This window comes from Gordionus sp. m RMFG-2023, chromosome 5 (genome assembly GCF_954871325.1).
Source record: "Gordionus sp. m RMFG-2023 chromosome 5, tfGorSpeb1-WG-v2, whole genome shotgun sequence".
In the NCBI taxonomy this organism is placed as follows: domain Eukaryota; kingdom Metazoa; phylum Nematomorpha; class Gordioida; order Chordodea; family Parachordodidae; genus Gordionus; species Gordionus sp. m RMFG-2023.
In genome coordinates, this window is record NC_088779.1 from 24,385,385 (window position 1) to 24,411,299 (window position 25,915).

At 29.2% G+C, this 25,915-nt stretch overlaps 3 protein-coding genes across 4 annotated transcripts; 1 reads left to right on the forward strand and 2 right to left on the reverse strand.

The window, feature by feature from the left end:
* Positions 1-148: 148 nt before the first annotated feature.
* Positions 149-17,692, reverse strand: LOC135929892 (uncharacterized). Of its 2 annotated transcripts, none has more exons than XM_065466629.1 (22): positions 17,646-17,692; positions 17,484-17,589; positions 17,323-17,416; positions 16,843-16,916; positions 16,743-16,780; positions 16,594-16,673; positions 15,552-15,764; positions 13,895-14,028; positions 11,730-11,779; positions 10,591-10,642; positions 10,415-10,548; positions 10,014-10,194; positions 9,682-9,876; positions 8,789-9,003; positions 8,019-8,169; positions 7,344-7,525; positions 7,155-7,277; positions 6,861-7,015; positions 6,208-6,321; positions 5,941-6,155; positions 353-455; positions 149-304 (listed from the first exon to the last, which is right to left on the reverse strand). In XM_065466629.1, exons 1-22 carry the CDS (start codon positions 17,653-17,655, stop codon positions 191-193), a joined length of 2,733 nt encoding a protein of 910 aa, XP_065322701.1. In that variant the 5' UTR covers positions 17,656-17,692; the 3' UTR covers positions 149-190. The 2 variants fall into 2 exon arrangements, with proteins under 2 accessions (XP_065322701.1, XP_065322700.1); XM_065466628.1 differs by having other exon boundaries at positions 11,730-11,785.
* Positions 17,660-20,541, reverse strand: LOC135930276 (uncharacterized). Its single transcript, XM_065467057.1, has 6 exons — positions 20,458-20,541; positions 18,399-18,540; positions 18,040-18,276; positions 17,875-17,979; positions 17,711-17,831; positions 17,660-17,663 (listed from the first exon to the last, which is right to left on the reverse strand). The coding sequence occupies exons 3-6, from the start codon at positions 18,266-18,268 to the stop codon at positions 17,660-17,662; spliced, it is 459 nt and encodes a 152-aa protein (XP_065323129.1). The 5' UTR covers positions 18,269-18,276; positions 18,399-18,540; positions 20,458-20,541.
* On the forward strand, positions 19,926-25,889 carry LOC135929365 (uncharacterized). Its single transcript, XM_065465908.1, has 9 exons — positions 19,926-20,106; positions 20,936-21,277; positions 22,007-22,066; positions 22,740-23,844; positions 24,036-24,145; positions 24,413-24,620; positions 24,871-25,128; positions 25,287-25,346; positions 25,421-25,889. Exons 1-9 carry the CDS (start codon positions 20,082-20,084, stop codon positions 25,626-25,628), a joined length of 2,376 nt encoding a protein of 791 aa, XP_065321980.1. The 5' UTR covers positions 19,926-20,081; the 3' UTR covers positions 25,629-25,889.
* The last annotated feature ends 26 nt before the right edge of the window (positions 25,890-25,915 follow it).

Sequence of the window (25,915 nt, forward strand, 5' to 3'; positions counted from 1 at the left end):
ATATTCGTAACTATTTTTTATTAAAAATTTATAGAATTTTTTTAAATATCATTAAACATATTTAATACTAAATATCGTTTACAAATAGCATTATTTACATATACTTTATTGCACTATATGTATAGTCATTAAGGCAAAAATACGACATTGACTGAAAATTAAAATTGTAACATCGCTAAGCTATGCTTTTTTATAGATGTAATAGATGTCTTAAAGTGCTGCCAACTTTTTTGCCAAACGTTTTTTGGGAGCTCTCCTTCTCCGTCTCTTTGGCTTTCACTGAGCTATTATTAATCAAAGAGTTCTGTTTAAATTGTAATTTATTCTAAAATTTTATTTTAATTATTTTTACCGCGACTTTTTCTTTGTACAGGTATTCTAATCTTTCGGTTAGCTCCGCGAAATTTGGTCTCTCATCTGGTTCAGCCAGCCAACACCATTGCATGATTGAATATCTTTTTTAATTTAAAAAAAGAAGAAGTGTTTTTCTTATTTAAATATTTTATGCTAAGTGCATAGCCAGGAATTTGCTTTGGAGGGGGGGGGGGCGATTTTTAAATATATATATCTAAAATGAACATTAAAATTTATTAGGGATTAGTGACAAAAAGTTTTGGAAATTTCTTGCCTATATGATCTGTAAAATTATCAAATGTATATTTATGTGTTTAAAATATTTAATTTTATATAACCTGCATAACTCCGATTTTTAAAATATAAAAACTGAGTTTCGCTGTGAAATGAAATGTAACTGCTAAATATGATACTATTACATATATATATTATTAATCACCCTTAATATATATGTGATGAAAAAAGAAAAATTTTATGAGCAGAAAAGTCCAATGAATTTTCTTTACCCGTTTTTATTTCAATTTAGATATTAATTTTTTTATCATAGTTTTTAATTTTTATACTGAACATAATCGAATTTTTGATCATTATGCAAACAAGTAAAATATATTGGCGCCCGTTTTTATCAAAAATTTAAAAAATACAGCAATTTTATTCAAAATTTAAGCGCAGTCCAATTTCTTTTTTTTACTTTTAGATCCCAACAATATTTTTGAGACGAGCCTAAAATGATCTCAAATATAAATTAAATATTTAAAATAATCAAATGATCTAGATTAATACACAAATCAAGGTGTAACCAAGGGGGGGATCCCCTCTATTACAAATTTGCTGAGTCGTTAAAAGGTACTTTTTAATTGGATCTAGATACAGATACATCATTTTAAAATGTATATGTAAGCAGGTACAAATTTTACCATATAGGGTGGTTCGCTTTTGTTCTCGAACAAAAACTCTTATTATGATAGAACAAATTAATAATAATAAAAATGTCAATGCCTCTATTTTTATCATTCTATCAAACAAATTCTCCTTTAAGCTAGCATTTATTTTTACAAAAATCCATTAAACTTATAATTTATTCATTAAAAGTCAGGGGAGTATCTATAAAATTATTTTAAAAATTCAAATAAATTTATTTGCTTAAAATAATTTTATGCATTAATGGTATTATTTTTTAATTAATGGACGTCATGACTAAGCAAGGATTTATGTATTTTTTTATAGTAGGAAGAGGAACAAAATGAGTGTTTGCAAAACGTTTTTTAACGTACACGATAAAAATATCCTTCACAATCTTGAACTGATATCTATATATATTTAAATGGGGGAAAATGTAATATATATATATATTTAACTTTATGTAATATTTTATATATAAGTTTTAATATTATATATAATAGTTTTAATATTATTTTATACATTTATTTTTTTTATTATTTTAGTTTTATATTTTTTAATATATATTTATTTAAATTATATGCAGCGGGAGAAGTCGTCGATGTATTGCACTGAAGGCATATAGATGTGTGCTACATACAGGAGACTAGATGGAAAGGAAATGGGACCAGAATGATTGGCTAGACTAGCGAAAAATATAAATTCTTTTGGCAAGGAAGTAATGATGGTAAGGCGTTTCGGAGAAATTGGTAGACAAAGTAGTCGAAGTGAGAAGGCTAGATAACCAGATAATGATTATCAAGATAATTTTTGGTAGAAAGCTATATAATATTATCTCAGCATATGTTCCTCAGGTTGAAAGAAGTGAAGAAGAGAAAGATATATTTTAGGACAGTCTATTGGGGGTGACATCGAGACTGGCAAATGAAAAGGGGATTATCCTGGCTGGTGATCTGAATGAACATGTGGGAGCGAGTAATGAGGGTTATGAAGAAGTACATGGAAGGTTCAGTTATGGCATGAGAAATTTGGTAGGAGCGAGGATTTTAGATTTTAGTGATGCTATGGATATGATTGTCTGTTATACAATGTTTAAGAAAGAATCCGAGAAGATGGTGACTTATAAGTCGGGTAGTACCAAAAGTGCAGTGGATTACTTGTTATTGAGATGTGAGCGATGTAGAGTAAAGATGTGAAAGTGATACCGGGAGAGGAATGTATAAATCAGCATCGACTAGTTGTAGGAGATCTCACTCTTAAAGGTGCCAGGATCACTAAAAGAAAGTTTGTGCCAAGGCTAAAGGTTTGGAAATTGAAGGAGGAGAGTGCTAATTCAATATGACATTGGCGATTAGGGAGGCGGAGGTGGCACAAGCATCTGGGGTAAATGACAAGTGGGAAGCCAAGAAGAAAGCCTGGGTGATGACAACTGAGGATGTATGTGGGACAAAAGGGCCGCCTATACATAAGGAAACTTAGTGGTGGAACCCGGAGGTAGTGAAAGCCGTGGATGAGAAACGGAGGTGTTTCAAAGTATGGTATAATAGCAAAGAAACGATATTTACAAGATGGCTAAAAGAAATTCTAAGTAATTAATATCGAAGGCTCAAGAAGAAAAAAGTTACGAGTTTGCTAAAGAAATGGAATGCGCTGATGGAATTGGAAATATGGTTCGAATGGCAAAGCAGATCTCAAAAAAGAGGCAGGGTGTGATAGGTGTAAAGTGTTTGAAAAATATGGAAGGAAAAATGGTGATTGATAGTAGTGGTATTAAGAACACCTGGAAGATTTACATGAAATGACTTTTGAATGAAGAAAATGAATGGAATAAAAATGTTAGTTGTGCAAAGATAGAAGGTCTAAAATGTAAATTTGGCATGGAGGAGATAAAGAGAGCAGTGAAAAAGATGAAAAAAAGGAAAGGCATCGGGTTTTACGATGGTGGTATCAGAGATGTTTAAAGGTTCAAATGATTTAGGAATTGAATGGTTAATGAATTTAGCCAATAAAATTGTCACAGAAGGAACTATTCCCGAGGACTGGAGAAGAAGTATAATTATCCCAGTATAAAAGGGGAAAGGTGATCCTTTCGATTGCGGGTCTTACAGAGCTATTAAACTCTTGGAACATGCAATGAAAGTATTTGAGAGGTTAGAGAAGCGGATAAGGGAACAAATTTAAATTGATGAAATACAGTTTGGTTTTACATCGGGAAAAGGCACGACAGATGCAATTTTTGTGGTGAGACAAATTCAGGAGAAGTATCTTGCGAAGGAAAAGAAACTCTATTATGCGTTTGTTGATTTGGAGAAAGCATTTGATAGGGTGCCACGTGAGATTACTAGATGGGCCTTGAGAAAATCAGGTGTGGAGGAATGGTTGGTTATCGCAGTGATTGCAATGTATGTTGGAGCACAAACAGCAGTACGGACGGATTATGGTGATAGTGACAGCTTTGAGGTGAAGGTAGAACTTCATCAAGGATCCGTGCTGAGTCCATTATTATTTATCTTAGTAATGGATGTGGTGGCTAAGAAATGCATAAAGGGCTTCCCTGGGAGCTATTATATGCAGATGACCTTGTATTAATGGCAAACAGTGAGGAAGAATTGAGGGATAAAATTAGTAAATGGAAGATGACTATGGAAGCAAAGGGACTGAAAATGAATGCATCAAAGACAAAGGTGATGATTGGTGGGGAAAATATAAAGAAGGAGGAATCCGGTAAGTGGCCTTGTGGTATATGTAGGAAAGGAGTTGCTAGAAATTCTATCCAATGCACCAGATGCCAGAAATGGGTACAGAATAGATGTAGCGGGAAAAAGGAAGTTTGATGTTAGGAAGAATGACCTTTATTTGTAGAACATGCATGAAAGGGATACATAATAATGATAACCTAGAAAATAGTGGTCTGGATATTTGGGTTAACCCTAGAAAAAGTAGATAAGTTTTGTTATTTAGGTGATATGCTAAACGCAGATGGTAGTGTCTGCCGTTGTTGCAAGGATCAGAAAGCCTGGAAGAAGTTCAGAGAGATGTCGTATATTCTTACAAATAGAAAGTCTCTCTGAAGTTAAAGGGGAAAGTTTACTAAGCTGTGTGAGGAGTTGTTTAGTTTATGGCGGCGAAACATGGGCAATGAAAGCGACTCACATAGCCAAATTAGAAAGAACAGAGATGAGGATGATTAGATGGATGTGTGGGGTGGTGTAGAATTGATTGGAATGGTAATGCGACGAAATAGACTAAGATGGTTTGGGCATGTGGAACGTATGACAAAAGATGACTGGGTAAAGAGATGCACAATGGTGGAAGTAGAAGGATCAAGACCTAGAGGAAGACCCAAGATGACGTGGACAAATGTGATAGAGGCGGATATGAGAAGCATGAATCTTACAAATATTGATGCTCAGGGCCGTCAAAAATGGAAAAGAAAAATCAGAGGGAAAACTGGCATACAGGTAAACCTGGAAGCCATAAAACGGAGAAGAAGAAGATACTTAAACAACTCTGCAAATTTGCCAGTTTTCGTAAATATGATTTTAAGCTAATAAAAATAAATGAGAAAATGCTAATAAATTTTTTGAATAAAGACTATATTGCATTTTAGAAAAAAAAGCATTTTTATAAAAAATAAAGTAAAAACCCCCTAATTATTTTTATTAAAATCTAATATAGCCAAAAGTCCTAATTTTTTCTATGATTTCATCAGTATTTGGTGTCAAGTTCTCATATATATATGTGTAGAAGACTACCCCATTCAATTTATTAACTTAAATATCCCTTTCTATATGCATTTTTTATTTTTCTTGTTTGTAAAGTGCTAATTTTAATATATTGAGAAATAACTTTTAAATTTGTTAAGATTTAAAAAATTTCGCCGATTCTAAAAAACCGATAAAATTAATATTGCCAAAACCTACAAGATTTTCCCAAAAGTTGGCGGAAGGTTTGGCCCTCTTTTATCGAAATCTCGCGGCTTTAATTGGCTAAATCGAGATTTTAAACAACACAAAAAAGGAGATAATAAAAAGATTTATTTTATAATCCTCTACCAATCCTACACGTGTCTTTATGCCAGTTGAGATATGTGAATTATTTAGGTCTACATTGAACTGAACAATCACGTAATTAATAAAATTCCTGATCAACATTTGACTTATATCTTTAGGCTCCAAAATACTTTCTTCAAATTTTATGGTATTAGCTAAATCATTATAAGAGATTACATGAAATAGTATTCTCATTATTTTCTATCTTTGCATAATTAAATTATTTGTGATGCATTGAAAAAAATTATTATGTTCAATAGGACGGTTTCTTCTGAAGATAAATTTTTTAGACCATTTTCACATTTCAGTAAAAACATATCTTAATCTCAACCGGCTATTAACGGCGAAGGTTTTAAAAATATTTAAATAATTTACACTTCCCCTCACTTAGAGGGCTACTCGCCTGCTTGCTAGGATCTTGAATAAATTTATTTTTTGAAAGTTTAAAACTAAAACTAATAATATATTTTTTTAATTAATTATATAAATTCCGAATTCTGTAACAAAAAAAATTAATTGAAATATAGCATGGATGAATGATTATTAGATGTAATATATTAATAATATTATTTAATTTATTAATAAAATTTCCACGATTAATTATTCATTGTTTTAAAAGTATTAATATACTCACAAGTCGGCATCACAAAGTTGGGGCTTGGCCATCCTATGACCCTCTAAAACTTTATTTTTAGCCTCCACATTAGACATACCGGGATAGGGGCTATCTCCCAAAGTTACTATTTCGTAAAGAGTAATGCCAAAAGCCCAAACATCCGATTTTTCGGTGTATCTATTGAGGGTTATACATTCTACTGCCAGCCATTTAATGGGGAGATTTTTGATGCCCTGAAATAAAATCGCATTATAACTATCAAATAAATAATAAATTATATAGTACGTATTTTTTCCTAACGTAGAGACCATCTCCACGTGCTAAGCCAAAATCGCAGACTTTTGGGACAAGATTGTCCCCCAATAAGACGTTCCTAGCTGCCAAATCTCTGTGAATAATCTATAGATAAACATATCGATATTTTTAAAAGATATTATAATTCTTTCTTGATCATTCAGTTGCATAATAATATAATTTTAGGTAAAACATATAATTTCAAGATTTATTTCGTTTTTTATGCCCATTAGTGTTAAGTTAACAGTGACAGGGTTGGTTCGCAAAACCCTTGCCTGTTCATTCTTGTATGATTTCTTTAAACGAATTGGATAATTTACTATTCATAATTATATCAAATCGTATAAGAATATATAATTTACTATTTTCATAAAATTTTAAAAATAATAATTAAAATTTTCTGGATTTAATTATAAATCACCAAAATTGTAGTTTATTTCAATTATATTTTTAATATATGAAAAGCTTTAATTTTAATTTTGATTTTTGAAAGATCTAATTTACTTGGGGTTTGTTTAGCTTTATATTTTCCATCTGTACTCATGTAGGGTTATAATATCATTAGCACTTTGATGTATTTTTTACAAAATTTTAAAATATTTGGTTCATAAAAATAAAATTACTATTATGTAATAGTATATTACTTCGTGTTTGGCTAAATGGGCCATGCCATTAGCAATACCCATGGCAAAACCGTACATCTTTAATATTGAGCAGTCGGAGTCGAAGTTCTTAGCTTTAATTAAATAGGACTTTAAATCGCCATTCGTACAAAATTCGATGCAAATGTACAATTGACCTGATAGAATTTCACATTTTTTTAAGGTTATAATTTAGTAAATATCAGTGTTATAATTAAATAATTTAGATGATTGCGAAAATAATCATTTCTGGAAAGTCCTTTTATAACTGTCATACTAAATTAAATTGGGGTAAACCTTCATGGATTGTTGCCCCGACCGTATTAACGATGTTTTCGTGAGTCTCCAGCTTTGACATAATATTAAGTTCCTTCACGCTCTCTATAAAGCCGGATTGTTCGGCTAATGGATCTCCCCCAACTATTATAATGTATAGGAAGTAAGTTATAAAATAGAATGATAAATTTTAAGATAAATAATTATTACCGCCTGCAGCTTTAAGGACTTTAACGGCCAATTCAAAATCGATGTCTCCCCATTTGTAATGACCCTTTTTGACAAGGCCAAAGTGACCTTGTCCTAATATTTTATCCTCTAAGTGTAGTTTGTCCCAATCAAGCTTGAGACTCGGCCATGGGATTTCCCAAGTCTCTGCTTTTAATTGTCCCCTAGATATTATTTTAAAAAAATTTAAGATAAAAAAACAGAATATATGAGTTTCCAGGAAAATGAGAAAATATGGTTAGGCTATGATTGATATATTTTTCGTGGACACGAGATATGCATAGTACCATTGATTAAAGTTAAAAAATTTTCTCAAATATAATCCTTCATCCCCTCTCTTATGGATGGAAAATCTTATGCTTATAATCAGAAAACCGTTTGATATGTATTTCATGGACACGAAACATGCCTAGTTTTATTAATTAAAGATTAAAAAATTTCCATATTACACATGATCGTTCTTATGGATGAAAAATCCTATGTTTAAAATAAAAAAAATTGTTAAAATAAAAAAAAGGGGGAATAATAGCAGGTCAATAGAAGAGGCGTTTGAATCAAAATACCAGGAGTATATATGATGAAAGCTGACCACCATATTAGGTGATGCTAGTGGCCTATACCAGTAAGGACGATGCATTTATATGTATAAAAATAAACCTTTGGGAAGTGCATATAATGCTATCGATAATATATGGCGATTTGCAAAAGGTCTCTGTACCAAAGGAGCCCTCTTCAGTGTCCAGCTGTTCAATCGAATTGATCAATTTATCATTTAGTCCTAGCCCGTTTATCATATAGAGGTATTTCCCTGATTTTTTACAATGGTGTAAATTTGTTCAAATTATTAATATATATTATTTTTAAATTTTACTTTGCGAGTAAGGGTAGATAGGTTCAAAATGGAACTTCTTTATTTAAAAACAGTACAAATGATTAAAGGGCAGTTATTTAGAACTTTTATAAGGTGATGAATATCAACTCATTTCTGACAACAAAGTTTTGACAATCTGAAATGAGATAAACCATAGACATAATTTAGTACATAGACTGGTCATTAAAGCAATATTAAAGAAAAAAGAAAGGTGATTTCATTAGAAGCTGAAGAGAAAAGAAAGGTGATTTCATTAGAAGCCTTTTTAGTTTGCCAATATGCATGTTTTTTGTAATCAAGAAAAGTTATTTATTATGGTATAATAATCATATATAATAGATTATAACTCCATATTATTGCAAACTAAGATGGTTTCAAGTGTGAATTTTTTTTATCTTTAGATCTTGTATCATGGATTTTTTTAAATATTGTAGAATTTTTTTTAATTATTTTATTTATTGTATCTATCAAAACAAATTGATACTCACTATTTAAATAAATATTCATGCATTATTTTTAAAAAACATATAATGTAAAAAAAAGAAAAAAAGCTTACCAATCGCCATAACCCCGAATTTATAACGAGGGATTGTTAATTTATTGCATTTAGCCCAGATATCGTATTCAACGTCGTAGCGATAAATGTCATCAGATGGGATAAAATTCCATGGAGGAATACCAGTAGCTCCGCCAATCAAATACATAAAGCCATTAACTTCTATCAAATTGGCATGACATAATGGTTTCTTTAAGGGCTTAGCCTTTTTCCAACTAAATTTTCCAGAGAAAATTTTTTTTAAAACATGAGATACTAAGCATTTATATATACAGATATTAAAAATCTACAAAGCCCGGTCCACCCATAATCCCGGCTCGCGGGTCGGCCCGAGAAAATTTCTGAAAACGGGCAGGTTCGAAGTTAAACAAATTAATAAATAGTATATTATAAACAAAAAAAAAGGAACAAGTTATTTATAATATGATCCAATAACAAATATACACCATACAGATATCAAAACACAAGATTTATAAAACGGTTGTTACAGAAATAGATAGCAATAGAGGTTTATAAAAACTCAAATGACATTGGGGGGGGGGGGGGGGTTAGATAACATATCATAAATGTGATGGCCAGAAAATTCATACAAAAAAATTGGGCTGTGACGGACTTTTTTAATGAGCCTAGCTGGGCTTATTCTTTAAAAAAATTTTAACGGGTGAGCAACTTCTGCAAAAAATTCTTAACGAACAATATATAAAATAGATGCATAAAAAAATTTTTAAAAATCTTTATCTGTTAGGAAATAGACAAAAGGTAGCATAAGCGAGATTGATTTGAGATAAGTTGATGGAATAAGATTTTAAAGAGTTGGCAAACCAAATAAGACGAGAGAACCGATTCAAGAAAAGAAATGATAGATTTTATAAACAATAATTAATTATACTCACATTTTTACAAAAGGATCAAAAACCTCCACCGAGTTTAAAATTTGTAGCGTGCCTTTGGCGGAATTGATGCCGCCAGCCACATAAATTTGTCTTTGATACTCACCTGCCGCACAGCCGTATTTTTCTTCGTTCAAATTATTTATCGGTCTCCAACTATCTGTCACAATAGTGTAAGCCCATACCTCATCAGTAATTCTAAAAAAAATAATAATATATATACCATTTGTCCAATATTATTTCAAAAAAAAAATTATTTAAATTGTTTTTTAAAAAAAATTATTTAAATTGTTTTTTAAAAAAAATCATTTAAATTGTTTTTTAAAAAAAATCACTTATGATCTAATTTTTTTCCTCCTATAACATAAACTTCACCATACATAGAACACACTGTGTGATCATATTTTGCTTCTGGCATAGGTCTAATCAGAGACCATCCACTGGTGTAAAACATTTTCCAACAAATATTAGTTGGTATTGAATCCTTCTCTTCTATCGAACTGATTCTGTTGGATCCTAATAACGTAGGTATTGTTATTAATTTAAATTTTTCCTTCAATTAGTGTTCTAGCGTAATAAATTCTAATCAATTTCTTCTTACTCAAAAATAATAGTATTTATTGCAATCACATTACCATATTTTTTTAGACTTTTATTTAAGAGTCAATATTTCTTTTCTATAAATGATTTTATGCCTTAATAAATGTTTATGAAAAAACGCTTAAGTTTTAGTTACCCATTAGGTATAATGTGGATAATTGGGTTTCTCTTATGAGTCCCTTGGGCAAAATGTCAATTAACGGTGCATCAAAGTGCATTTCCGCTCTAGGAGGGAAATCGGCCAATGTTTGATCAGGATCTTGTTCAATCCTAAAATATTTTATTTATAAAAAAAAATTTTTTTAAATATACTTGACAGTCGATTTTCTTCTGGAAGTAGGCGATTCCGATTTTTTGATATCTGCTACAAATATTTTTAAAAATTTAAAATTAATAATGAATTTAACCGATTTTTAAATTAAAATTATGACCAATAATAATATTACGTCCAAACTTTTCTGCCAATCAATTATCAAAAATCCCAAGGCTTGCTTAATATTTTTGGCTAAAATATTGGGCAACGAGATTTTGGTATCCGTGACTGTATTTCACACAATTTTTATGTTAATTTTTAAATTACTCTTAATTTATATTAATTATGATAAGTTGTTTTTATTTAAATATAAATTTTTTAAAAAAATACACAAACGTTCTTGGCAAAATTGTCTAAAATTTACAGTATTATGAGTATGAGTATAGTTGGGTATTGGCTAAATATCGGCAAATTCGGCTTAATCTATAGACGCTCGTAGAAAATCCAATTTATAATAGTTTCTTTTAAATTTAAGCTATTATATTTTTAAGAAAAACCCCAAAGCCAAAGTAATAATTATCGGCTAAAAAGTGGGCTTAAAAATTGGCTTAATCAGTTAAAGAATAATATTAATTTCCCAACTATAGTAATAAGTTCTCTATGCATTCCTCGGTAAATTATTTAATATTGAGAGAGACCGAATTAATTTTCGTTGATTTCCCCATATCCCGTTACGTCATATCGTAGGCCGAGAATTATAGTGTTCTATATCCACATTTTTGCAAAGTATTTCCGATCTTCAGTACTCTAAGTGTTGTTAAATGACCCGATTCAAGTCTTTTTAAAAAGGGTCGGATTAAGATTTTAGCCAAAATTAAGTTCAGAGATTTTGCTTATAGATGACTGAAATGTTTTGACCTCTATTTGCCCAAATCTCGATGCTTACATAGTATTATTTTGGCTTAAATCTTAGTCGGATCGATTTAAATCGTTTAATGATCTCTTATTTAAAATGCAAGAATGATCTCTTGATATTTATTTTCTGCATACTACAATGATTTTTTTTGTATTATTATTATCAAATCACTAAAAAGGTTAAAATTTATATTAAAATGGCTAAAAAGGCTTTGATTTATATAATTTTTTTGTTAAGTAGTTTATGGTATTCTATCTTTTATTAATTTTGCTTGTTTGTTACCTTTGGAATGAGGCCTTCTTTGGATTTCGTTTTCGGGTGTTGAAACATAGCTGAGCCTAAAACGTAAACAATTTTGTAATACTTATAAATAAATTTTTTTTTTATAGAGTTGCATGCTGAACAGAGTGAAGGATTTTAAAATTAGTTACTTATATATCCTTGTCTATGACTATATTAGTTACGAATTTAATGAACTAATTAATTCGGTTGTCCTCGCTTTTTAACGAAAAATTATCTGAACAAATTGTTTTATCGGATGAAATTTTATAAAATTACAAAATATTTTACAGTATATAATAAATATACACGATTATGCATAAAATTATTACGACTTATATATTTGAATATGTATTATTAATAATTATACAATGTAAACATTATTTTTAGGTGAGAACCATGTTACTAATCTAATTTATCAAAAATAAATTTGCTGTAGTGGATTATAATGTTTTGCAATTTAGTCATGTGATTTTACTTCTTCCCATATCTATAAGGTTTAATTTTCTTTTTGATATCCTTGTTTGTGGTTCATTAAAATTGGCTTGACAATGTTGAGGTATCATTCCCAATCAATACTTAGATAGTATCATTAAAAATATTGATAGGACTTAGGCCTCATTTGTAGTAAACGCATTATGTTTAAACCCTGCATTTAACACAATCGAAATCGGAGCTGATTCTTTATATAAACTTTCCATATCCCTATTTATAAGCTTGATTTTGTAAATAACGCTGCATTAAATAACGGACCGCAATTATTTTTCTAGTTCCAGTCAAAGATTGTATTTATATATGGGGTAAAAATAATGATGTCATTGGATAGGATATCATACTTTTGCACTAACATGGGGGTAAAATGGAAAACCATATGAGGTAAAAATGGCAAATATACAAACACTATAACACAAACGATTTATTTTAGGGGTAAAAATCTTTATAAATGTAAACATTAAGCAAAAAAAAAGGTTCATGCAATAAGGATATATATATTAAAAATTCAGTAATTGAGTCGGTTATTTGAAAATACAATTCGTCTATTTAAATTATTTTTAATTTATAATTAATTATATTACATACCATTAACAATACTTTATTCAATAATATTAAACTTGCTAAACAACAAAATTGATTAATTTAAAAAATTTATATTTTAAACAAAAATTAAATTTAATAATTTGTCATTTTTTTCCTCCTGACATTATAACCCATGGTCACAAGGCTTACAGAATGACCCTAGCAAAGACATTGGGCCACCCATGGCGATAATAAATTCAGTTGCTTTAAGATAGGAAATCCAAATGAGGGCCCTAAAATCCGCTCCCACATTTGGACAGGCTTGGTTGAGCTAAAAGCTCTGGTGGCACATTTATTCTATAGATACTTACTGTTCAATAGTCACTAGTTCAATGCAAAGTTGCTCAATAAAAAATGAATGAATGGTAATATGTATACCAATATTCATCCTTAAACTAAATCTGAGATATTTAACTATAGCAGGTTAAGATTATAGAAATTTGTTCCCCCCCCAATGAATAGTGACAGATTTTATATCGCTCAAATATCTCATTAACCTATATATAATGGTAATAGGTTTAATAGGTAAGGAGACCAGTGCTAGTCGTTGCAAGAGACCTAGCGGATTTTTATTTTTTAAACCAGTATAATGTTTAGAAGTTTAGATTTAATTATGTAATAGTATTTTATAATATGTATATTTGGCGAATTATTTTATATCCGTCAAGCCATTTAAATTTTTTATGCTATAAAAAAATGTTTCTATGGCTTATAATAAATTGACCACCCTCTTTTAGTATTTAGGTAAATTCATAATCAGTTTAAATTGATTTTTTTAAACGTTTGTGATAATAATGCCATAGGAACTATTAAAATAATGGATACATAGATTACAGGGATTAAAATACACATTTGTCAAATTTTAAGATTCATGGTTCTCAGGGGCAAAAGGTTATAGACGTTTCTCCTTCTCACGCCGCTTATCACCATTTTCCCTATATATATCTAGGATTAAATATTTATTATTTCATTTTTATTATTATTTTTTTTTTAAATGGCAACACTATACCACTTCATCAATCCATTCGAAGATAAAAATTACAAAATTTGCTTTTTTTATCTATTAAATACAAAAGAAAAGTAACTAATACCTATCCGTTTCCGTTGTTTCGCTCTCCTTCTTAGATTTAAATGAAGTTAATGCGTTGTAAACGGTGGAGATTCCGCTAGAACGTCTTCTGACCTTTATTTCGCCTGGGGTCTTTATCGTTGTTAAAGATTTCTTCTGAAAAGATTTAAAAAATATATATCTGTGAAATAAATAACACTATAGAAAAATTATAATTGTGTATCATATGATAATATTATATTCATAAGAATGAAGATGAAGATGAAGATGAAGATGAAGATGAAGATGAAGATGAAGATGAAGATGAAGATGAAGATGAAGATGAAGATGAAGATGAAGATGAAGATGAAGATGAAGATGAAGATGAAGATGAAGATGAAGATGAAGATGAAGATGAAGATGAAGATGAAGATGAAGATGAAGATGAAGATGAAGATGAAGATGAAGATGAAGATGAAGATGAAGATGAAGATGAAGATGAAGATGAAGATGAAGATGAAGATGAAGATGTAGATGAAGATGAAGATGAAGGTAGCCTTCAGCTGATGAGCATTCTCATGATACAACTTATTTTTTATATTAATTTAAACATATTTTGAACTGAACACCACATTTTGGTTTGTTTAAATTGATGGCATATATGTTTAGTATTTTTTCTCTTTTTTTGTTTTTTTTGTTTTTTTTGTTTTTTCCGTTTTTTCGTTTATTTTTCTCTTACTTTAGCCAGGACATACCTTTATGCCTTAAGCTAGGAAACCAGAAAAATAATTAAAATAAATCTAAAGAAAGATTTCAATTCTAATAATTTTAGTTCACATAAAATTTAAAAAAAATTAAAGACGAACACAAAAATTATTTTTGATTAATGCAAAAATAAAAAAAGTTACAATCAAAAACAATAAATAATATCAAAATTTATAATTTATAATTTTCCTAGCCATAAATAATCATGCTCTACGCTTGTAAAGGATACTAATTCGAATCCCATTAAGGTATCGTAATTATGATTCTTGTAAATTTTTCAGTGATAAGGGGAGATCAATAAGTGATTTTTTATATTTCGTTTAATTTACAAAAATGCTTTTCCGACCCTGTAACCCTGAGGCCTTAAAAAATGATCTAGTAGAAGAGGGAGGGGGATTTTAAAAGATGAATTTACTGAGCCTAAGATCCTATTTTGAAATTCATATACACTCAAATTAAAGATAAATTCAAATTATATTCTTAACTTGTAACAAAACATTTTTTTATTATTGGAACGTATATATTGTGGGCATTGGCATTGGTAATCTTTATGATTCCGAATTCCTAGATTTTCAAAAAAAATATATATTTAATTTAGCATTATGGATTACATCTTTACGCCGCGTTTAAAACGCTAAACAATTCTTTACCTTCATCATTTACAACAGCTGTTTTCTATTTCAATAGTCTGGTATTATAGATTTATCTCATCGCCGGGTAATTAACAAGACCAAATATAAATACGGTTTTTATTTTCTTAAATTTAAACGCGATGTTTATAGAGCTACTTCAATTGTACCTTAAAAAGAGGATCGAGGATGAACTCTTAAACGTTCCAAAAAAAATTAACGTCTCAGGCAGCTAGCATGACACTAGTGAAACATTATCATTTTAAATTATGTTTGTTGTTTTTTTTTTCTAAAACAAATATTTACGTGATGGAGATGCTTAAGGCGAGACGCGATTTTGTCGTCGGGCTTTTCCGCTTTCGTCTCTTTGGGAAATTTGACTGTTGAATGCCGTTTCTTAGATACATCCTTGCAACTACATCTCTTCTTATTTACCTTGCAATCTGGACAAATATCCCTCTTCTCGAACACGTTCTTTTTGATATTACTAACTCTCCTACCAATCAACGATAATCGTTCCTTTAATACATTTTCAATATTTAATAAATAACCATTTTTTTTAAAAAAAATTATGCATAACATATAATATTATATAACATAATATAATATTATATAACATAATATAATACTATATATTATGTAACTTATGAAATGAAATGAAACCAAATCATTTCCTTAAATTAGACAAGTTGTCTCACCCAACAAATTATTTGGGATCAAAAATTAATATGTTAAAATAATAAATGAAAGGGTTATATAATTATAATGCAAGCCAGACCATTTGCTAAACAACAACTAAATTTTATATTTATTTTTTAATAAGATTCACATGCTCGAGTGCGATTTACTATATATCATCCCCGAGAACCACCAATCTACATATAAAATAAAAGGCCTTTACTGGATTAAGAACCCGCGTCTATCAGATTCGTGATCAACGCCCTAACCGATTAGGCCCCAGACGATATATTAAAACGTCAGTTTTTTTATTATTTATATAAAAATAAATATGATGTCATGAGAAACAGTGCACGCTTGGCTTGCATTCATAAACCTTGTATAATACTTATTATATAGACTGACGATTCATTCATTCATTAAAATGAATTATTTTAGGCTTGAATACAAATCGCTGGTGACACGCCATTTTGGTTTTCTATAAAAAAAATTATTATATAATTAAAACTGATATCTTTTTTATAAAGTTTAAAAAAATTGTAAACGTAAAATTATTTTCGCGGGAAAATGAAATGGCATATCATCAGCTGATTCGTATTGATACTCATTGTGAACCTCTTGAAATAGTATATGTATAATAAATATGTTGATTTTTTTTTATTTTCAAAACTTTGAATCCAGGGACTTTCCTAACAATGCATCTTTCGCAATGACCCCTTAGTAATTCACCAGAGCATGTCGGACATTTATCTAAAATAATATGAATGAATGAATTACATTTATTTCCACTAATTTTATTTTTTAAAAAAAATATTTAACTTGACAAATTTTCGTAGCTGAATTTTAGTAATCGTGACCTATTAAATTTTTTTTTTTGAATAAAGGGTGAACATATTATTTTTATAGAAAGAAAAGTAACCTATTCGGAAGGGTTTGAAGGGAAGATAAATGTCGATCCAGAACCTCCAGTTTCTTATGCAAGCGATTTAATGTCTATCATATATATATATAAATTATATTATAGGTTTCTTAAAATGAATTATTTGGTATTCTGTTCGATCCTATATTTAAATAATACGAAATACAATTATTCAATTCAAAAAATCAAAACGAATAATGAATAATGAATAATGCAAAAAAAAAGGTTAATCTTCGAATAATAGCCTTCTCATTCTTCTTTTCTTACTTTCTTTCCCTTTTTTTTGGATTCGTATTTTATAGGCTCATATATATATAGTAATAGTGTCTTCTTTCATACTAATTAATATTATTTTATTTTAACAAAGATATTATGTTGAAAGAATAACATTAAAATATCAGGAGAGGGTATATTTAGATAGTTCTGATAATAATCTATTTAATTTAAAAAGATAGATTTAAAGAATCCATTAATATTTACTTCTAAACTAGGATTAGGATTATAACTTCTTTGCGTTGGCACGTTATATTGAGTTAAAGCTTGAGAGTAACCCTTTTCATACATCATTCGGTACCTTGAAATTATTTTTTAAGATAAATTCAACCTTTAAATATTTATTTTATATAAATTGTGCGATTTACCATAACCAAAATTCGATAGTTAGTTTTGAACTCGGTTTAATTAACGCGCTAAATTGTCCGTACAAGCATCTTTGGATAATGTTGGAAGGCAGGTATACCCATCTAACTAAATATTTGCATAAATTGATTATATAGCTGACTGTTTATAATAAATATATATACCTGTTGACATAATTTCATCTCCCAATTGCAAAGACGATGCATGTGGGTTAACGTGACACCAGCACACTGCACCGTAAAAAATATCCAACTCAGAATCTACCATTAAACCGTCATAACTTAGAAATTTGAGGATGGCTCTAGGAAGGGCGCTAAGGAAAGCGACACTATCGCGTATTGAATAATAGTCTTGAAAGAATAATTTATAATCATATAAATCTCAATAATTTACTTAATGATATGTGCCTCAATACCAAGTCAGTTAAATTGACCATCTCCAAATTTTCAGCCGCCAGCAGAATGTCAAAACAATTTTCTTTTTGGTAGACATAAATTCCTATTTTTTTCCAAAACGTTGCGTTTATGCAATAAGTAATCTTATAAGAAAAATAATTACCTGTCCTCAGATATTCTTCGATATGCTCGAACACGTGACTTGAACAAATGTCTGCGCTAACCACTAGAGGCCTCTCATATCGCCACAGTCTTAAAGCCCTGGCAAAATAATTACTGTTATCGAATAGAGAATTATATGGAACCCAAAACTTTCTATTTGATATGATAATCGGAACACTGCTCTCATCCGAAGGAATGGAGATATCGCTTGAAGATGACTCATCCCACATACTGAGGGCTATTTAATTAACAAGTTTTATTTTCATTTAGACCCAGATGATTTCATTCAAATATTTTTTAACAAGAATTAGAAAAAATTGACAAATTAAATAAAATACAATTTAAATTTGACTTTTTTACCAAAATGACACGTGCTATACTTGATTGCTTATACGTAGTAAAGCGAAATCATTACCATTAACTAATTATATGCGCATTAAAACTGAGTTTTCATTCGAGAATCCTGAAAGGCAGAACAATTTGAAGATGTGTGCCCGGAAAGCTTTGCAAAACACATGATTAAATGCTTTAACAAGTAGGATATAAGAAAAAGTTAATAACCAAATTTGTTAGGATAATACATTTTAATAAATGGTTTTATTATAATATCGACAAAAAATTTTTAAAATGCAATTGTATTTTTCTCAGCAAGCGAAAAATTAATTGGAGGAACGTTTCCATCAGTTAAAGTATTTCTAAGAAAAGAAAGTAATTTTGAAAATAATTTTAAAAATTTTTTTGAACCCCCTGAGATTGTAAAGGCTAGTGACGCCCCTGCTTATAAATAATGGCTGTTTAAGGTGAAGAGGCTTTTATAAGACTATTATATAAGATCTGAATTTTTTTTGACTCTGGATAGGGGTGGGTTGATTTATCCTATTATACTCTCAGCTGGATACGCGCCTATCTTGATTAAACATAAACATGATTATTGATTTAACTGGTATATTATCTTGGTGAACTGAGGAATTGTAAAAAAAATATAACTTTTAATGTGATAGAATCTGATGGAACCTATATGATTCGTATTTATTTAATTACTTAATTTTTAAAACGATTAAAACGAATTAAATTATAAGGAAAACGAAATAAATTATAAGGAAAACGAAATAAATTAAAAGGAAAACGAAATAAATTATAAGGAAAACGAAATAAATTATAAGGAAAACGAAATAAATTAATGTATAGGAGTTATGAATATCGTAAAATTGCGATGGTGGATCGGGGAGAGATTTTTCCTTTCCTCCCACTTAGTTAAGCGCCTGTCCCGTGTAGTAAATATTATAGGGGTACCGAAGTCAAAATTTAAACCCTATTAAAGATTATTTTTGAGTTTCCAAGCTCAGCCCCCGACCAGATATTTTTAATTTTAAAGACGAACTATGATTTTTTAGCTTGTCATTTTATGACCTAATCCGAAATTTCTAAAATTTTATTATTTGAATAGTTTTGGCTCTATTTTTGCAAATAGTATAGTAAATGAATGTTAAATGATCGATCTAAAAATTTTCGAACCGATTAAATAATAAACCCGGATTTTTTTAATTTTAACTATTTTACGGACCAATCCGCCGGACCGGATTTTAGAACCGTGCTTGGTTCCTGAGCAAAGCTACATATCTCTGATAAATAAAAAAATATTAATATTAAAAAATTAAATAATAATTTTCAATTTATTAGTTAAACTTAAAATACAGTAAAAAAAAATTCTTTTTAATATTTTTATTATCATTATTTATTAACCTGGCATCAATAATATTTATACTTTTGATGACCTATAAATATTACAATATATATATAAAAAGATCTCTTTAGATAACTCACCTATTTATTATTTTAACTTATTATTTTATTGTTAATATTATTATTTGTATGAGAATGCATAGATGTAACGTTGGTAATTAATATAATTTTTGATTTTGATTTTAAAAAAATTTAATTAAATTTTTAAAAAAAATGATAATAAAGGATGATTTATATCGATTCTTTTGAATTCCGGAAGGAGAATTTTCTTTTTCAAAAATCCTGATAATTGATGGAATCATGCTTTCCAATATCCATTTTCCAAGTAAGAATTCACGTGATCCCCTAATGTCCTTTTAAAGGAATCAGTTTATTCTATTCTAATATATACTTCTTCTGAATTACAATATTATGTAGTAGACATTGACGTAATGACTTCCACCCCCCCCCCCTTCCTTCTAAACTTTTCTTTATTTTTTTTAAAAAAAGTGCGGTTATCAGTCACTATTAGATTTTGAGTCCATGAAAATTTTCAGGCAAGGAGTGAAACTCCAGTTACTCTAGCTGTTTACGCCAATGTCTGGTTTAAGTGGATGACTTTTAATATTTTATTGCATCTTTATCTTTAATTTTATTGGTTTCCTTTAAAATATTATTTATATATTTAATAAAATACCTCCGCAACTATTGTAGACATTTTTTTTAATCAATAATTTATCCGTATTCTTTTATTAATTAATATTTTCTTAATGGCTCCTCTTTAAGAATCCAAATTTCATTTCATTCCAATAAAAAAAAATCACAAAATAGAAAATAATTGCAAAAAAGATATTAATTATTTATCATAAATGTCAGGTTTATTTATTTTTTAAAATTATAGCCAAATACGCTCATATGACTTTAAAACCTTGATGTATTTTGATTTTTTGTCAAACACGTTTAATGATTTATTGTATTTTTTTTTTTATAAAATTTAGAAGAATAAAAAATTGATAGTTAAAATTTTCTAATCTGATATACCATTTCTATGTAAATACATTTTATAAATGTCGTAGGGCTTTAAATGAAACAATAAAAAATTTGATTCATTTTTTCTTGATATCTATATTTTTTATTATTTTTTTTTATAAATAAACACTTTTTTTATGCACAAGGAAAATTATGCAACAAGCAGCTAATATATTCCTTTTTCACTATTTCGGCCTTCGTTATTGTGTTCGCCGCGTTTTTCTCGACAGCCCCTCTAGGACACAAAATCATGGCCAGTTTTGGTTCCAACAAGGGCATCGTTTCGAATATCAAGGAACTAAATCTTAATTATCACAAGTACACCATGGTTTTGTACGATAAAAAAGGTTCGACCGGAAAAACGGAAAAACCCCATAATCCAAACGAGATCCAAAATCAGGGAGAGAGCGGACGTGTTCTACCGGAATCTAAATGGAGATGGGGAGAAAAGAAGGAATATCGAAAGGAAACTGAGATGAAAGCCAAAGGTACTCTGAAGATCAAATTTTATATTCGGAATTTCATAGGGGGTTAGCCACGGTTATCCAAAGGAAACTGAAACTTGTAAAACAAGAGATGAGTTGCACCTCGCACCTTGACTATTCATATTGATAAAGTGGGTAGGAAAATGACAGGCTTGGCATCTAAATATACCATCATAATCCGCCATTTTGATAAGGAAAATAATGATAGTCATGTGCCTTTATTCATTTTTTTTAACCTCACTAGTCTTTTCAACAAAAAAAATAATTTTATTTTAAACTGCAATAAATATATTTTTATTTATTATAAACTGATAATTTAAAACTATCAAAAAAATATTATTCGACAATTAAGTTGCATATTATTTTTTACAATTTTTATATTATAAAAAATTACCTTGAAGATTTTGTCGATTTGTTAAAAAAATGATAGAGATAGGATAGGACTAATTTTTGTTTTTAAAGAAGTGACTAAAAAAAAGAATTTGACAGTTGGGATATTTAAAAATATATGTAAGAAATCAGGAAATTAAGAACTCTAGATTTTAGAAGAAAACGAACGGGCAGAAAATATAAAGTGTTTCAAGTATTTGACTAAAGCAATCCTGAGAATCCAAATTAGGTTTCATGCTTTATTATTTATTTATTTAACAATTCTATTTAAATATAATTTACAATTATACTTTATATTAATTAGCATATATTCAATACTATTTTAAATTATATTCAATCTAGAATTTAATCGTCAAAACGAAGTATTTATGGATACGTTGAGCCATCGTAAAGATAATGAAAGTTTAAAAAAAAATTCAATTATATTTTGTATTTAAATAAGTGTATAATGTTAGCATCAATCATTATTAAAGATTCATTTATTAAAAGTGAACATACATAGGAGTCGGCTGTAGAGTCATTTTGGTATTTGCAAATCGACTAACTGTCTTATTCATTATATTAAGGCACGTTATTGTCATTAAATCCATGTGAAAACCATCCTATACTTATAAATACACGTTTGAGAATGCCTCGTCAATCTAGTAGTATATACCCCATAGGCGTCAATATGTTTTGTCAACATGTTAAATTTTTAACTTTGAATTCTTCTTTTAGCTAAACTTAAAAATTAGAATTACCCAGTCCAACATATTTAGCTAAACTTTGATTTTTAGAAATATTTTCCACAAACTTTCTAACTCTATTATTTATATTAGTTTGTCCATAAATTTGTTTTGTATAAATTGTAAATGATTCAAAGTTTTACGGCAAGATTGATAATTTATAGGATAGGTATTCCAAGCATGTGGGAAACAGTTTGGGCATAATCAGATTTTTAAGTTTTTAAAAAACGCGTTTAAATAAATTATTTAAAGTTTTAAAAAAATAACATATTTATGCTAACATAAATTATATTATAGCAAAATTAGTTGTGAAATCTATGTTCAATTATTAAATTTATGATTGTTCCCAGAAAAGTGGAGAGAGAGAAGACCCACAACCAGTTCTTCTACAACAAGCGAAATAACCGATATTGACAAAGAACTTCGCATTTTATATGAAATCAAGACAACTCAAAGGACATCAACAATCACCTTAAACAACAGAGATAATAGAGACGCCAGTACCACTGATAAAATGTTGGATATTATTGATAATAATGATGAAAATGAAGAATTAACTGACCAAAATAATGTGGAAGAGGAAGATGAAGAGGATGAATACGATATGGAAGAGGAAGATGTCAATCAGGATGAATGTAAGGGTTATCATATAGATCTTCCCCGAGATCACGATAAATCTATAGAAGAATTTATAGAGAGAAACCTTCAAAACAAAACTAGTAATCATACCGGATACATACAGTTAGTGGATAAATATTTAAATCATCGCAAGATCATCGATCAGATACCCTTTTACGAGTCCGTCATGTCCCCGAAACTCAATGGTAGATCCTTGTCGCACAGAGTCAGAAGGAGGTTCGAAATTAAAATTCGCTTGGTTATGCTTCTAAAAAAAGGCAATAAACGAGATAATATGGCGGTGAAGACAAATGCCATAAATTTTGATATTCCATTTTTGGAAGATGGTATTTTTGAGGATAAAAAATACGATCGCATGTTACTACAAATGAAAAACAAAATTTTCGCGGTTAACGATCAGCAATTAACAACTACTCCCTTGATTAGTCGTCAGATGAATAGTAGGATCAATCCTTGGCGCTTAGCCCACAGATGGATTATAAGATCAATATTCTCCGAAAAACTTTACGAAATGAATAAAGAAACGGAGCCATTTTTTGGATACATTCACAGGAGTGTGGCCCATTATCCCTTGATAGAGATAGACATCCCAAACAAAAGAGTCCCGAAACCTAGGACTAGAAAGGCTAAACAAATCACGGTAAATAAAATGCGGGGCAGCACGATGAAAATGATATTGGAACTGGAAGGAAATCAAAAAGTTTTGTTCAAGCCCAAACGTCTCCTGATGACCGATTTTGTTAAGGACAGATTTTGGCCAGCGTTTCATGGTAGGGAGCGTTTTCAGTGTGAAATAATGTCCTATCATCTTAGCAGGTGAGTATACTCGCAATTGTATAAATTATTCTTCATTGATTTTTTATGCCATTAAAAGGTGAAGTTGTCCAAGAATATTCCCGACTAAATCCCTTTCGAAACCGGTCCTATTTTTTTTGGTCCAGATTGCTTGTTTTATAATTTATAAGAATCCAATACCTTGATATAAATTTTATACACTTTTTTTATAGAGTTTTAGATTTCCGTAAAACGCCTATAACCGTTGGTAGAAGATTCAATTTATTTGATGATTTTCTAAAGAACGATCGATATAAAATTATAAAAGACGTCACCCAAAATGGTTAAATATTTTTTTAATATTATTGTATTGAAGCTATGCCCAAAATCTTTTTCTTAAAGTATCAAAAAGTTTCACTTTCGCAAATTTTAATAAAATCATATATTAAATTTTAAAATTTATAAAATAAATTAGAATTATATTTAAGTCATGTTTTTATTTTTAAAATGGCTTACTCATTTATTTTCATTTAAAGTTTCGAAAGTTTGGGAATTTAATTTTTTTTTACATTTTGAACATAGCCTAACAAATAATTTTGTAATTTGATAGAAAAATTGGAAGATAGTTATTGTTTCCGATTATTCAAGGGTAAAAAAAAGAATAAACGATTAGAGTCAAAAAAAATTTGCACGGAGTCGGGTGGCATGATCGAAGGAGCTATGATAATGTGGTTACCACTTCCATTAGGAATAATCAAAAACCCATGGCACCCAAAATCTTGGCGGAAGGCCAATAAAAACTGTGATGGATATCAAATGTACAATTCAATTTTTTTTTTAAACTTATATTTTGAGATTTAAAAAAACAAATTAGAAAGTAACTAATTCATCGTTTCTTTCAAACCAATCGAGTATTTTATTCGTAATTTTGCCACTGAAATACAGAATTCTTTCGATTAGTATTCATTTTTGAATAGATCACCGTCGAAGATATCATTATCAAATTTGGGTGTCCGGGTCAATAAAATTTTAAGTTTCATTCTAATTTTTAAAAAAAAATGATTATAGGTACGATATATCTAACGAATATTGTTTGAAAAACGTGGATATGATCATCAAACAAAATGATGAGGGGTTGTACAAGAGAAGTCAGCTGACCATTTTGATGGATATTATTGATATGGCCATATACGACTTTTTATTGGATAATATCGACCGTAGTAGTTTCGAATATTTAAAGCATGAAGATAAGAAAAAAAATGGATTCATGCCTAGGACACATGATGCGATCCCAATTTCGTTAATCATGATAGATTCCGGAAATTGGTAAAAAAAAATGATTATCGGAATTTTAGAACATGGACTAAAAATAGAGATTCTATTTTCGTTCTTGAACTATTTTTATAAAAGCCGTTTTGAATATTCTGATTACTAGTTCTGCCAAACTCAGAATATTTTATATTTTGATTTAATCTTTCTTTTAGTTTTCCAGATCCAAATGTAGACACGTTTACAACATTGGCCCCGTTATACCAATGCTGCAAGTAAATATGTGGATAATTACATAAATAATGTTTATTTTAAAATTTAATATTATAAAAAAACCTATTCTCGTCAGACTTCGCCGATCAACATACGAAAGATTAAAACTATTGAAAAATGGCCGTTTTATAAAATCGTTTAACCTATCCTTAAGTGAAGACATGTTGCATCCATTCCTAACAGCACCTTATTGGATCGCCTTAGAAAGGAGGTACAATGCCGTGATGTCAGTCATTCAGGATTGGTGCTTCACTAAATTCGAAGAAAGTAACGTATTACTTTAATAAAAAAGGGTATTGCGCGTAGTCAATGAATATGATTATAAGTTTTAATAAACCTGGACCGAGATGGAAGCATAAAATAAATGTTATTTGAATGTTTGAAAATTTTAATATTACATATAAAAACATATAGTATGTAATTATTAAATATAAATAGACAATCACATGATCGTTTTTATTTTATTAACTATATATCAGAAGTGTTTCGATATTTAATTTATTTTACCAATATCTCATTCCAATATTATTTTTAGTTCCCTTATGAGAATAGCATGTTTATCGAATCAAAT